Source organism: Epinephelus moara, chromosome 18, assembly GCF_006386435.1.
Source record: "Epinephelus moara isolate mb chromosome 18, YSFRI_EMoa_1.0, whole genome shotgun sequence".
Taxonomy (NCBI): domain Eukaryota; kingdom Metazoa; phylum Chordata; class Actinopteri; order Perciformes; family Serranidae; genus Epinephelus; species Epinephelus moara.
This window is the reverse complement of record NC_065523.1, coordinates 7,260,336-7,275,966: the sequence shown is the minus strand read 5'-3', so window position 1 is coordinate 7,275,966 and position 15,631 is coordinate 7,260,336. Positions and strand designations below refer to the sequence as shown.

Sequence of the window (15,631 nt, the reverse complement as noted above, 5' to 3'; positions counted from 1 at the left end):
GGATCTTATCTGCACTCTTCTCTTTTAAAGTTCATTTTATAATGATTATTTATGTTTTTATTTTGTATTGTGATTTTAATGCATTTTCTTGTTCTGTAAAGCACTTTGAATTACTTTGTGTACGAATTGTGCTCTACAAATAAACTTGCCTTGCCTTGCCTACGTTAGGATCATTCACCAAAACAGCAGATTCAACAAGTGAAATAGCCGTGTCTTCTCTGCAAAGGACGGCACAGACAATGACAGATGGGTTTTTTTAAAAAAACGGTTTATTTATGTTTGATTTATTTAGGAGTAGAAGGGTAAGACAGCATAAGTTAGACTGTACATTGAAAGCTTGTCTATCTGAAAATAGAAAAAGTGGGAGAAATGTTTTATCTGAATTACTTGATATGAGGACAACAAACTGCTTGAGTGGCATTATTAAAAAAAAACAACCTAAAACAGTATAAATCCTTTGTTAACATGATTGGACAGTAGAGGCAGAGCTTGGAAAAGGAGGCACTAAACATCAGTATATTTGGCAGATCATTGCAGATTTTTTCCTGACATGACTACTCATCATTTCTATAAGACACTGGCATTAAGAGAATTATCAGTCAGTGAGATCATGATTATTTTTAACACAATACCAAGTCATGGCTGTGGAGCAGTGCTGTTGCATAGTTGAGACTATGTAAGGTGTCACTGGTGTCCTCTCACAGGTATTTACAACCAAACACATTAGAAAAGGCTTTTCACTATTTTCAGCCAGAACACATTTGTAACAGTACTGTCAGATTTACAGAACACACAGGAGAGGCAGCGTACAAAACCAGATTACAGAAATGTTAGAAGGCAAAGTCAAAGGCAGAGTCAGGTTCATGCTCAACATGGAGCTTTGGGAGCAGAATTCAAACAAGGCCTCCTGGTTATAAAGAGTTCTTCCCTGTTCCCACATGAGAAAAAAGTGATCACCTTCAGGTCCCAGGGTGTGATGGCACATGCCCCTGTGGGATCTGGTGACAAATCCATGTGGGAGCTGGAAGGCAGATGGTGAACATGTGACTGCACTGACTCAGATACAAAACACTAAGTGTCACCCATCACAAAGTCTGGACCGTAGTCCAACAGGACAGGGAAGACATACTGAGCACCCAGGGGACAACTGAGAGGAATTTGTCTGGGATGTTAGGCTGAAGAGTTAAGGCAGAGATTTCATTTGGTCTAGAATCTTAGTATGCTTCAAACTAAGCACTTCCACCACTGGTCTGTCTTTGCAAGAGAAATTATAGGGCTATGTGAAAATAAAGAAGTAGGGGTTTGAAGTTGTGACTTTTTCCTTATAAATCAGAGTTTAACTCAGAATGTTTTTATCGACACTCAAATGAACACTTAACAGCCTTTTGTAACTTTCAAACACATCTCCCAGGCTACATCAGTGATTAGAGCTGGCTCAGGTGTTACTTTGGTCCCATGATAGCAGGTGGTCTCTGTCAAAGGATGGCCTTTAATATCAGACCTGATGGGATCATGGGCTAGCTCCATTCACTGAAGTACACTGCGAGCTCCAAAATGCTGGCAAGTCATCCCCTCCAGGAGCTGTGATCACAACAACTAACGCCAATTCAACAAATCCCCATGCAGCCTTCACGACCATACAATTTTGTCAAATCAACGCAACTTTTCTGCAAATTTGACCAATCATTGCAGTTTCAGTCCCCCGCGCATCAGCAAAGTTACTTCTTTGTTTGTGGTATTGAAGATGACATGAGAAACTCAAATACCTCACATTTACCAACAAAAATCACTGTTTAAGACCGTACAAGGCAATTCCCTGATGTTCTGCACAAAAGCAGGGTAAACTGTGTAAATGTGGTGGTGGAACACAAACAAGTCACTGGGTGACAAACACTTTTCTACTGCAAAACACACCTGGAGATGGCTGAAACATGTTGACAACAGAAAAGAGAAATCACTATGACAAAGGCTGCTGCATCCTCATCTACCACATGTGCTGACAGAATCAAGGTGACTTAGATTAATTATACAAAAACAACTATGTTTGCAATTTTCATTTGTTCCTGCAATTTCATTGCAAAAAATGCCTAAAAACACTGCAACACAATTTTATAACCAAAAAAAAAAAAAAAAAAAAAAGCTGCTGTGAATTTGCCATTTTTGGCGGTAAAAAATTTCCCCCGAAATTCTGTGAAAACCTCAACGGACTGTTGAGTGTACCTTTGAGCTGAGATTTTTATTCTATTTATTTTTACACATACTGTTCCACAAGGAACTAGCTAATTCTTCTTTTTAGTTTCTAATTTTCTTTTCTTTCTTTTCTCATTTCTCACGTAGCCCCATCATTTTCTGCATCCATTGGATAAGTGAAGACAGTTTAATAAGTGCTCTGAAAAGACGTGGCTCCTTTTTGCTGCAGGCTATAACTCAAATCTGAACGCCTGAGCCTGAGTTTGGAGCCCTGATGTTAAATGACGGTGATGTGACATCACAGAGGCTCCATTAGAGAGTTGAGACAGTCTAACAGCATGTGGGACATCATCACTTGTTTGTTCAGAGATAACAAAGGCCATGTCAGGGTACTGGCTTGTTCTGCTATGACCTCACGGGGTCTGACTGTGTGTTTGAGCAACAACAGACTTTCTTCTGACCTGAAGTCAGTACATAATGTAACAGCCTGGATCCAGACTCTGCTGGGCTGCAGCTTCAGGGTGTCTGAGCAGCAGCAGACAGGACACAGTGTGTCTGTGTCTCACACACAGCTTCATCCAGATGCAGACATACTGACAGAGGAAGAATCACACCAACTGGCACCGCACACTTTGAGTTACTCACTGAGCTTTAGATAGATGCTCTTGTTGGTCAACTTCCTCTTTTCAGAGTTTGGAACACACACACACACCAAAATAACCCATGTGCCTTCACTGCTCCATGCTAACACACATGTTGAGTGACAGTAGGCTCCTTGTTCGCCTGGGGGACAGGAAGAACTACACTGACACAGCTTTGGGACACAAATGATGTGATTTGTCTCTCAAGATTCCCCCTCCATCTCACCCATATGCATTCACTTGTTCAAAACTAAATGCTAATTTTGAACAAATATCAGTCTTAAACAGATTTATCGAGAAGAGGAACATACATCAAATGTATGTAAACAAAAATATGAGTGCCAAAGAAGAGACAACTAATCATGCAACACTTGTCTAACTGAAGGTTGCAGTTTTACAGCTAAACTGGTTTTGTGGCTTTAGTATCAGCTGACTTTGGCTACTGGTGTATTTTGTACAAATTTTACACATTCCCCGATGCCTATCTCATGAACTGTAGAAAAAACAAGTGACGAGCATGTTTGAAGCCGTGTACTACAAAACCTGTGAACTTTACACTACATGTAACCATTTTGCAAAACATGCTGTTTGTGTTTTAGAAACATACATATTTTTTTCCTCCACTGGCTTCCTTTCATTTTCACACAATATTAAAATCCATCAACAGAAAACACTTTTTGTTTAAGTAACACTACAGTTACGAGGCCAAGCAATGCAGACCTGTGACTGTGATGGATAACACAAACAAGTTTTACGAGTGTGCCAATTCATTTTTATAGCAGACAGGAACAGATGGAAAGCAAAGGATGTCTGGATCATGAGGAAAAACACTTAAAATTTGTAATGTGCATTGAAAAAGGTAACTGATGGGGTGCCCAGTACATCCTTGCCACAGCGGCCACAGGTTCAATTCCAACCTGCAGCCATGTGCTGCATGATATCACAACAAACGTGTTATATTAGGTAAGATTGTTTTTTAGCCACTGAGCTCTTCAGCAGAAACGGATTGTAACTGTGTTACTAGTGCACAGTAAATATAAGTTCTTCTTTTAACATTGGGCTGTGTTGTTAATGAGCTAACTGGGTAAATAGTGTCTTGAATCTGTCCTGTCGTTCCTCCAGTTTACTTTTTTGAACAATGAATACAGACTTTCGCCACCTGCTGGTATGGAGAGTTATTTCTTCTCAAGCAGGCACAGAATATACGTGCTAGCTGGCTTTGTGGTGTGTTCTAAACGCTACGTTTTGGCCAAGACACGGGCGACAGGGGGTGACACAACAGCTGGCACTAGTTCTCTGCTGTCGGTTTGGTGTGTGTGTGTGCATTTAGAGGCTTTGTAGGTTGAAGGGTGAGTGTAACTCAAGCTGTTACGGTGCCTGTGTAGACAGCTGTACTGATAAAAACTGAGACAGAAGACTAAGAGGAGAGGCTGCAATGCGTTAGGTGTAGGCACAACAGAGAGACGCTGGAGCGATCTGTCAGAGAGTTGGAGTGTCAGTGGTTGAGGGGTAATAGGCATGTTCAAGCTAAAACAGGGTTTGATTCAGTCTTTTCAGTGATTAGCTGCCAGAAGCAATTACAACACAACTATGAAGACAAGTAAAAAAAAAAAAAAAAAAAACATAATTGGGCTGATGTATGCAGGATGTCTGTGTTCTCATACAAACACACTAAGTTCTTTTTGTTGAGATTGAAAACAGTAAGACCTTCCCTGTACATCTGGCTTAGAGTCTGGAAAATGTAACAGCTAAATAAAAGGCAAACTCCATTACTATTGAAACTTGCTATACATTCTCATCATCTTGATGATTACTCTTCTACGTATGCTGATGTGTTAGCATGAACCAGTGGAGCCAGTTATGTGCTGCGGCACATGGAGGACATAAGTGTTCATGGTCTGAACCCATCTGGAGGAAGAACACCTTAAGCCCAGGCCACCAGACGCCTGCTACTGTTGTGAATTAACACTATCCGAAAAGTTCAAATAAAATAAAATAACACCCATAGTCATACATACAGATCTGTGTGGGAGGTTACATCAGCTGTTAGAAAAGAGAGCGAGGTGGGTGTGAGAACTACATACTGATATATCGGACATGAGAAAAGAGTAAAGAGGAAAACGTGAACTGTACATAAGCAGTACACAAGAGTGAGATCAGTCAACAGGCACCAACTGCTCAGGTTCATTAGTGACCTTTTGTTTTAAGCTTAGGATGCATGGAAAGGAGAGACAGACAGCAGTTAGAGGTACCTTTTACAAAATAAAAATCATTCAGGACAACAAAGAAAGACCGAACCCCCCCTCACCACTTGAAGTATAATACATTTAGGGTGGTATTCCACCTGGGAGGAAGAAGAAAGTTTCCCCGCTTCCTCACCTCTGATAAAGAGAAGAAATCTACAGGCTTCCACAGGGCTTGAGTATTAGTTTGGCCATTTTCAACCTGGACCAAAGCCTCTGTCATTGTTTTGCCAAGTCTTTTATTACGGCTTCTTTCCTTAGAGTCCCTCTGAAGAAACTTTCAAATGAGACTCTGACCAACTGTCACCACAGTTCCAACATCACTACATGACGGTTAGACTCGAGGACATTTTCAAACCAAGGACAATTTTTTCCAGGTTACATCTTGTGCAGTGCCTGTACACGTAACGTCAAAACTCAGCCTGGTACATCTTAAATTATTGGAATTTTCTGGATCTTCATTAATCTTAAATATTTTTGGCGATAATTGATTCAGCAGAACTGAAAAGAGAAGTGTCTTGCAGCTTTGCAATGCATCTGTGATGCAAACAGACACTGGATATGTCCACAGTTTCTGTTTACTGTGAACACAGTCCCATTAAAAAAATGTTCAATGGAAGCTTATCATGGATCCAGTGTACCTTGGTCATGAACATGTGTTATGTATCTGGATTATGTTATTTGAATAGGGAGAAACACATTGATTGCACATAGAAAACATGGCAAATGGAATGCTATTAATACGCCACGCCACACCACATTCATGGTCTGCGGAGCATCAAGCATCATAGCACCAACAGTGTTTGCCCCATGGGTGACCTCCGAGATGCTCTGGCTCAGCACCAGGTGCTTTGACTCTTGTATTAAGGATGTCAACAATTAACCATTAATTTATCAGCAGAGAATTTTCTTGGCCAGTTATGCCTGTGGGTCTATAGGTTAAATTGCTACTGTTCAGTTTACTGCACTATGCACCACCCACATCTGCTGTGCAAAAACTGCGCCCAAAAAAATGAAGCCACTTACTCAGCAGGGCCACCTGGAGGGAGACTGGAGGGTGGCCACCATGTTTCCGCAGCAATGTGTTCCCCTCACAGGGATGGAGTCACCAGCAGTCATCACTGAATGAGGTGCACTGCTAGCTAGCTTCCACCTGACCCGGGTGGTGTGCAGTGCAGAGTGGCCAAAGAACTAATGGAGTGGGCAGGGTGGGCATTGGGAACTATGTTTCTGCATGTCGACGGGGCAAGAAATCTGGCTGTCAGCAAAGCTAGGTCTAGTTTGCATACTGAGATCCAATAATGATATAACAGAGTTGAGATAACAACCAGGCTTATTAATACCAGGTGTAAATGCAGATGTCATTATCCAGAAAACACATCTAGATACAGATCACATATTCATACCAGGCCCAAATGGGGTCATTATTTGTCTGTCCAGACCCTGCTGGTAAACTAAGGTCCTGATTGAAGATGGCCACAGTTCTGTTTTTGAAACATAAGGAGTCTTATTTTCTGAAACAAACTGAGAAAAGAAATGAAATCTGATTTTTGAGTGACTCGTGTGGAAAGGCGGAGGCATGAGAGTTCTGCTTGGCTTCAAATCACAAAAAGGTGGGGTTCACAATGTGCCCTGAGAAACAGCAAAATACAATGTGTCACTATTAACCCTGCGCTAGCTACCCTTATAGCACTGTGTTAAATTTTACAAGTGGTCTATGTATCCAGTTAACTGTAACAGAGTCCATCAGCAAATCCACAAAAGTGTAAACCCCTATAAAATATAAGTTAAAGAAAATGCATAGGTACATACAGTATATTCATATATTAGAAAAAGAAACGAAATGATTAGAAAACTAGAATTAAGTGGACTTTGGAACAGGAATTCCTATTTGTGTGTGTGTGTGTGTGTTAGTTCCACAGAGGAAATCCCCACAGTGATGTCATCATGACGTGCCAGCGGAGAGCAGATGTCAAACGGGACAAAACAAAAGAAGTTCTGAAAAGGAAGGCAACACCTGGCAACAGTCGCTGATGACAGCTACTCGGTTACATCAATTTAAAACAACCCCCTCCCCCTCTCCTTCCCTAGCAACAGTGGTCAGAGCAGCATAGAAGAAAAGTGTGTGGATGTGAATTAGAGCGACACTTAGGGTCAAATACCATAAGAGACGTCAGGGAGATTCACTGCAGAGTGTGGACGGGGGTAGAGAGTGGGGTTAGAGGTCATTTACAGTGGTTTGAAGGGTCAGAGAGTGGTTGGGGCTCTGAGCCAAAGGTGGCTGTTATAAGTCACAGTGAACAAGCTCAGTAAGGCAGAGAGCAAGCGTGGGGGAATGGCGGTAGTAGTGGTGGCTTTAATATACAGTCAAAGTTCAAAAGTGAGGAGCCGGTCAAAGTCAAGGAGGGAGGATGGATGGGTAGAAGGACAATGCCCTCTCCTCTTACAGGTAAGAAAAAGGCACCTAGACACCCACTTTCCATCTGCCTCCACCCACCCCTCCACCTCCTCCTCCTCCTCCTCCTCCTCCTCCTCTTGGTCAGTCCCCTCACTGCAGCATCAGCTGCTTGAGGTTGTCGTGCAGGATGGTGTCCTTGACGTCGCGGAACACCAGCCGGATGTTCTCAGTGTTGATGGCCGTGGTGAAGTGGTGGTACAGCGGCTTCTGCTGCTGTTCACGGCGCTTTTTGCGAAAGCATTCCACCAGGAAGCGCTGGACGTCTGCCAGGCTTGTGGGGTCGCCCGAGAACTCGGGGAAGTAGTCTTTAATGGATACCTGCTTCACCTTCTCCTCCAGCAGGTCCGTCTTGTTCAGGAACAGGATGATGGAGACATTGCAGAACACCCGGTTGTTGACGATGGTCTCGAAGATGTTGAGGGACTCGCTCAGCCGGTTTGTCTGCCGGTCCTCCATCAGCACCTGGAGGTGTTACAATGGAGATGTGTATGCTGGGGTTAAAGGTTATTGTGACAGTGTGTGTCTGGTATGAGCAGCAGGTATATTTAAAGAACACCTCACTATTGTTTTCAGACCGACTTGAAAAATTGGGAACTAATCCTGTAAGTTCCTGCAGTGAAGAGGGCACTTAGTTTCCTGATTTTCCTGAGTTCCTGGGACACTTTTTTTTCTTCATGTAATGTATATACCAAGTTAGCTTTCATGTAAAACACATTATGTCAGGACTCATCTGGAGATCTTTTGATATTTCAAAAGCCGAAATATTTATAACCTATGGCCGTAATATTGTATTGTGAAATTCAGTGGGGTTATAAGGTGGGAGCTAGAATTACCACCTCGCTGCTGTATGCCTCCATGAACAGGTCAAGTTGATCTGTGATAGCCTGACATCATTACTACGTCAGGTCTGCGATTTTCAGGAGTTCCTCTTCTAGTGTTAGTGTGGCCTCACCACAATATTTGGCTTACAGCTGACTCACCTGGTCGTATTCAGAGGAGGAGACGAGAAAGAGGATGGAAGTGACTGAGTCAAAGCATTCGAACCAGCGCCGCCTCTCAGAGCGCTGACCGCCCACATCCACCATCTTGAAGGGCACGTTCTTAATCTCAAAGTTGTACTCGTGGATGCCCTTAGTGGGTTTTCTGGCCAAGAGAATGTCCTGTTGGCTGGGGAGGTAGCCCTGCAAGTAGATTATTAGACTAATCATTATTATTTTCTTAATTTCTGCAGTTTTCATCCAGGATCTATGTCAATTGACTATTGAATAACATGGTGTAAGCCCCACACACACACACACACACACACACACACACACACACACACACACACACACACACACACACACACACGACAACCAGGAAAAGAAATAGAGACCATGAAGATAAAAACAGTGCACACACATCTTATGCAGGCACTTTGGGGACATCCCTGTTAAACACTGCATTCCTAAAATACCAGAGTGCATAAACAAATGTGGGGCTTCAGGAGGATGTGTGAGACTGTGTGTGTGTGTGGGGATGGGCAGGACTTGGTTGTTCTCCATAGGGATAACAAGGCTTAGCCCATCAAGCCAAGACAAATAAAACAAGTGCATCTTTAACTATTAGGGACCAAATGTGATGTAACATTTCCAATCATGTGTGTGTGTGTGTGTGTGTGTGTGTGTGTGTGTGTGTGTGTGTGTGTGTGTGTGTGTGTGTGGGTGGGCGCGTTCAACTGTGCTCTGGATACACCAGATCCAAATTCATTCAACATTCCAGAGGTGATTACTCATTGCTGACACAGACCATGTTGGCGTGTGCGTGCTCACACACTAAAACAATCACAAATAACGGATATGGCTTAAAGGTCTGGGGAAAACAACCACAAATAAATACACAGATCTCTGATGACAAGTTCATCAGAATAGTGTAGGTGAGTAGGTGTTAGCACATAGCAATTTTAACAGCCTGGTCAGTTGCTCTTAAGGGCTACGGTCACTCAACTTCAACACAGTGTGGTACATAATATTTATAACAAGAGGGACTCCGAGTTTATCTCAGGGAGCTTTCACACCTGTAGTCACATTCCTTTGTTTAGGCCAAAGAGAAAATGACCCATTGTTGCTTGGTTGGTAAATTTCATGCAGTCTTATTATAAATGAACTGTGGGGTGGTCAGGTTTCCCTTTCTTTTAAAAAATCATATATTTACCTCCCTCATTTTTACAGTTTGAGGTCACCTGAACAGCTGGGTAACAAGTGACAGTGGAGTTTTACCCAAAGTTGGAAAATTTTCAACTCTCAGCCACCACAAAAAAACAGCAACCGTGCAGCGCTCTGCACAGAATAGACACTCAGCTCCTGGTCATGCTGCTGGCATTTGTGTAACATCCCCTACAGATGGCCTGTCAAAAGCACATCATGCAATACTGCAACAATAGCACCAGCCTCACTAGCGTTTGATAACAAGTTAGCTGTATAATGTTCATAGACAACCTAAGATGATTAGCAAGCCAGTACAGGATGACCATTAGTGAATTTTAAAGATGTCATCACATGTATCACGTCACATATATGGCGTGAGGTCCAGAGTTTGCATACTGTAATATTTCCCCAGAAACAGTATGCATTTCCCATACTACTGAATACTAAATGGTCCACAGCCTTTTTATTTTAAAGCGATAACTGCAATAATGAATACATGAATGAATTCAAAAAGCACCTTACTGTGTGTTCAAGAATAACATGTGGCGGCGGCAGAGTGCTCGCAGCTCCACTGTGTTATTTACGTTATGCTAGCATCGGAGCTGTGAGCAGCCTCTCTCTCCATTTGCACAAGGGAAAGCCAAGACGCTGAGCAGGCTGGGTGTGCAGTTTCTGAAGTGAAACAAGACTAAGTATTGAGTTATTTTCTTCACCACAGAGTTGATTTAATGTGTTTAATGTTGCAGTGTGTTGGTCAGCCGATCTTGTTTGTTTACGTTACAGTTTATCGCTGCTCCGCTTCGATAACATTCATCTCTGGGTGATACATGTTCACCTCACAAATGTAATGACTTAAAATTAAATTAAAACATTTTTCCAACCGCTGCCTTTTGTGAAGATGAATTACAATTTAACTCTAGCGTGGCCTCACTGTAGACTGTCCAGGTGCTCCACTGCCCTCACAGTTGAGTTCCACCTCTTTTGTTCCATCAACATCACGTTATTACCAAACATTTAGACAATCAATTATTGACATTTATGAATCGATACCAAATCATCCACGTCTGCATTGTGATGCATCTAAGAATCGATTATTTCGCCCACCCTTAGCCTTAATATGATCCTAGTAAATTTAGACAACATTAACTTTCCAGTAACTCACTTGCAAATACCATACCTGTTAAAATATATGCCATGGAATATATTAAGTTTGAAACAACCAGCAATTCCTGAACAACTATGTTACCAACACAAGGTTGCTAAATTGTAAAGGTGTCACTTTCTGTATGTGGATTTTTTTTTTTTACATTTTTATACAAACATTGAGAAAGTGATATGTATATAAATCACAGCGGGTATACACTATTACAACCCAGTGTGGAGACATGACCAAGGACAGGAAGACAACACTTTCACTTCTCTATTCAGCAAACTATCAGAATGCTCTCACACCCATGTGCTCCATCAATCACTCTGCCTGCTCGTTAGCTGCGATTGGTGGAGCCTATGCAGTGTGGGTGGGACTTACCGACTGTCCGAGCTTTTCCAAATTGTCCAGGAAATACTTGACTGACTCACCCTAAGACAGAGAGAGAAAACAAACTTACTATGGCTGCTCTGTGTAGAGCTGTGATACAATATATAATGTACACGCAGCTGAAAAACAGCCTGTAATCATCAGGTGAGAATGTAAATTAGATAAGTAAATAAAGCTTTATTTATATATGACTTTATTGAAACACACAGTCAGAGTGCTACACACACGCACGCACGCACGCACGCACAAGAAAAGTTAATTTACAAAATAAAACATACCACCATGAGAGATGAGACCAAACTAAAAAAAAAATAATATTAATTATAAGACAGGAATAAAGATCTACATTACTATTAGGACAACAGCATCTGCCACCACGTATTGATTTCCTATTTTTGGAGCTGGGCTGTTTGTGACTGCTTTAAGAATATATATATATATATATATATACTTTCGGTTATACGGAGCACACACTGTTGGAGCCTAGAGTGTACTCTGAGCACAGGTGGAGCAGCAGAACACCAGGCGCAGTGAGAGTGAAACTTAACCATTCATTGAGCTTGGACTTAAGGTTCAGACACACCAAACCAACGTCAAAGAACTAGCGGCGATGAAAGCCAACTGTTCCGTCGTCTATGTAGCCTCACGTCGCCCTGTGTCAGTTGCATTTGAACACACTACACGGACTACATCTGACGGCCAAGTGGCACGTACGTTCTGCGCCTGCATGAGAGAGCGCGGAGTGAGAGAGTGGTACATCCTGACAGCCGAGGGGTTTCCTATCTGTGCAGCCTCGCACCACAGCCACTCCATGGACTATTACATCCAGACGGTCCCGGTGTTTCCTCCGCAGGCTCCACTTCACTCAGCTGCCCGACAAACCCGATGCTTCTTCCCACTTTAACCTGAATAACAAACCAGGGCTCGGTGCTCCGGTTGGATCCAAACGGAGAGCCGGGGCTAGCTCAGACACTAGCGGAGGCTAACTGGCTGTGCTTCCCTCCAGTCATGCTGCGGCTAACGCTCCGCAAGACGCTCCCAGCTAGCTCCAGTTTGTGATTCAGGTTAAAGTGGGAAGAAGCAGTGGGTCTGTCAGGCAGCTGAGTGAAGTAGAGCCTGAGGAGGAAGCACTGGTTAGCCTCGGTTTCACTACAGGCAGATTCACTCGCTACAGGGGCGAGGAAATAAAACAGCCAATCAAAGTGATCTCTCTCACCGACGAGCTCCGCCGCCGATTCAACATGCTCAATCAGCTGAAAAGCCGCCGACACAGAAGTGCCAACGGTGCGGGATACACCGCAAAAACTAGGCCGACAGACGCTCACCGACGGCCCTACTTTGGTCAACGGCCGACCGTCGGCTTGGTGTGTCAGGGCCTTTAAAGTTTGCATTCACTCGCCTCTGCAGCTGCTGCTCTTCTCATTCATTGATCTGATCAGCTCTGATTGGATCAACTGATCAATTATCCGTCCCGCGAGGGTTGGGCCAGTGTAAAAATTTTCAAACCGGTTTGTTATTCAGCGAAACACCTGGACCAGGATACCGAATTTTACCAGGAGTTGGTGCTCTCGAGTGGAATATGATGGCACTGTGTCCCAACAGCAAACAAGCAGCAGATTATCACGTCACATTATGTAACATCAGAGCTCCCGGTCCAAACTGACTCCATTAAATATGCACTTCTGTTACTAAACGTCAACAAACTACTTAAATATCAGCTGTTTGCTCGAGATCAGACTAGAGACATAACCACTTAAAAGCAAACTTGCTCAGCAAACTTTCAGTTTTTAATCATCCATTCTGCCCTGAATAGACGGTCCAACTCCAAAAAAAATAAAAAATCAATATATGGTTGCAAATGCTGATATCATGGCAGGCCCCCACAAATAAATGAATGTGTGGGAAACCCCGTGATACATTTTTTTTTATCATAAACATGCCACTGTAATAATACCTGCAGGACAGACAAACATATAGGGTTGCAATGATATGAGATTTTCACAGTATAATAACCATCTCAGAAAATAGTGCAGTTTCACAGTATCACAGTGTTACAGAATTATTATTACTATCAGTCAGAATGACCCTAAAAGGATTCAAAACAGAAAAGTTATGTTTGGTTGAACACATGGTTTATTACTATACTTGAAACTTGAAACCTTTTAGTGGAAGTATGTAAAAAAGTCTCCCTTTTAAAATAACTAAAATAAAGGTGAGATTGTCTGTCCAGCTGTTTTGTTTTTGTTTTTTTTCCAATATCGTAGATAAGCAAATGTACATGGTACGATAACCTTCAATTTTTGTATCACAGTATACCTGGACACCAGTATATTGCTGCAGCCCTAATTAGAAAGACCAGCGTAGAGTTAGCCAACTGTTCTTTCTATCTCAGCTAATCTAAACGGATGCTTGGTAAGCTAATTTCCCTGCAGAACAATTAAGGGTTATTATCCTGTGAGCAAGACACTACAAGACCATAATCTAAAACTGTGGAGAGCAGTGAGGGAGAGATAGAGGAAGGAAGGGTGTGGGGAGGCAGAGGGACAGAGAGCAGAAAGAGAAGCAGCCCTTCATTAGCTTGTCTGTGTTCATCTGTGTGCGCTCAGCAGCTGCAGCTCTGCACCATCAATTGTGAGGAAGACTCTTTATCTGTTGCTGTCAATGCTTGTCTGTACACTCGAAGTCCCCCTCAACCTACTCACTGGACGTCCCACAGTCACATTCAAATAAAGGTAAACGTGAGCATCATGGATGTAAAACTATGGAACACAGGGCAAACACTGAAGCAGGGGTTAAAGGGCAACTGTATATATGGGTCAGATACATGGCTAAATCAATACACAACACCAGCACCAAGTTCAATGTGACCTATTTCTCCCCTTAGGCTGATAAATTTGTACTGTGTGGAATCAAAGATTGCACCAGAAATGCTAAGGACATTAGTTACGGATCGATACATCAACTAAGTTGCATTGTCACTCACCAGCTGGAACTCTCGGCGGCGGTCGTAGGCATTCTGGATGCCCTGGTCAGCCCACAGGGCCCGGATGGACGGCAGGTAGTGCTGGAAAACTTTGGGCTCCACCATGCCATGACCGTGGGCCATCACTGACCGGGTGTCAAATGCCATCATGGTGTCTCCGTGCCGCTGGTTGGACGGGTCACCCCATGGGATGTGTAGCTTCTCCCGAGCATCCACCAACACTCGAATACCTGAAGCAGGAGGGAAACACGTCAGACTTGTATTCCAGTCAAGAAAAAGTCCATTAAAGCCTGGATTTCCTCTGAAATTAAACATATGGCACATATGTGGTTCTTCTAGAAAAAAGATTTGCACAAGAAACTTTCCACAAACCACACACAGAGATACTACTTTTAAAAGCGAATAGAAGAGATTGCGGTATTTAATGCACGTATAATTCTGTTTTTAAACTTCATATACCTCACTGACTAGTAGGGATGGGTATCGTTAAGATTTTAACGGTACTACTACTCTTATCGATACTGCTTATCGATCCGGTATTTTAACGGTACTCTTATCGATACTTTTTGAGGAAGAAAAAAACAAATTAAGATCATAAATTGCTTTATTTTCTCAATTCTCATTATGCAACAAAATAGTTTTTTAACAAAACATTTTACTTTTTACAACTTGAAATGTAAAATACATAAAATAATAGTGTTGTCACGGTACCAAAATTGAGACCCACGGTACGATACCAGTGAAAATATCATGGTTCTGAGTAGTATCATAATACCATAGCAAAAATTAGACAGATGTGCCTTTTGTCATTTATAAAAAGATAAATCACTTTTCTATAATACATCAATTATATTTCAATGGAATAAATTACTTACTGACTTATTCATACTTCAAAAACAGCATCAATAAGTGATTAACATAGGGGGGATCAAAATAAAATTTAAAAAATGAAATAAAAATCAACCAGCCACCCTCCTCCCCTGACAAGTAAAGAACAGTCCCTCCATAAGTAAAGAACAGTCCCTAAAGTGCGGTGAGGTTTGTGGGCCGTTCCCTGCCACAAAGAGTAATGTGAAAGGCTCGTTTCATGTTGGCTGCTAGCATAATGTTACAAACCTGGACTGGACGTAAATGAACTAGCTGTGCTAGGGCAGTCAAACCCTGTACGTCTGAATATGATGCACTTTCGCAAGGTGTTTTGACAAATTACTTGCATTGCCGCCACACGCTGTGTCTGCATCACCTCTTGTAATGTAAAGCCACACTTTTGACCGTTTGGCTCTCTCCGCCATTGTTATCTATCTAAAGGTAGGCTACGAGCTTGAGTTGGTGTGTGCGCTGTCTTGTGTGCCTGTGTGTCACTGGAACAACAGCCCTGTCCCCTTCTCTCCAC

The 15,631-nt window shown here is 42.5% G+C and overlaps 1 protein-coding gene across 1 annotated transcript in view; it reads right to left on the bottom strand.

The window, feature by feature from the left end:
• Window positions 1-268: 268 nt before the first annotated feature.
• gna13b (guanine nucleotide binding protein (G protein), alpha 13b) overlaps window positions 269-15,631 on the bottom strand; it is a 29,317-nt gene continuing 13,954 nt past the window's right edge. Inside the window, exons 2-5 of the mRNA XM_050068240.1 lie at window positions 14,239-14,468; window positions 11,247-11,297; window positions 8,513-8,713; window positions 269-7,994 (exon numbers count right to left, since the gene is read on the bottom strand). Of these exons, the coding sequence (XP_049924197.1) occupies window positions 7,623-7,994; window positions 8,513-8,713; window positions 11,247-11,297; window positions 14,239-14,468 (854 nt within the window). The 3' untranslated portion in view covers window positions 269-7,622. The remainder of the gene's footprint in view (window positions 7,995-8,512; window positions 8,714-11,246; window positions 11,298-14,238; window positions 14,469-15,631) is intronic.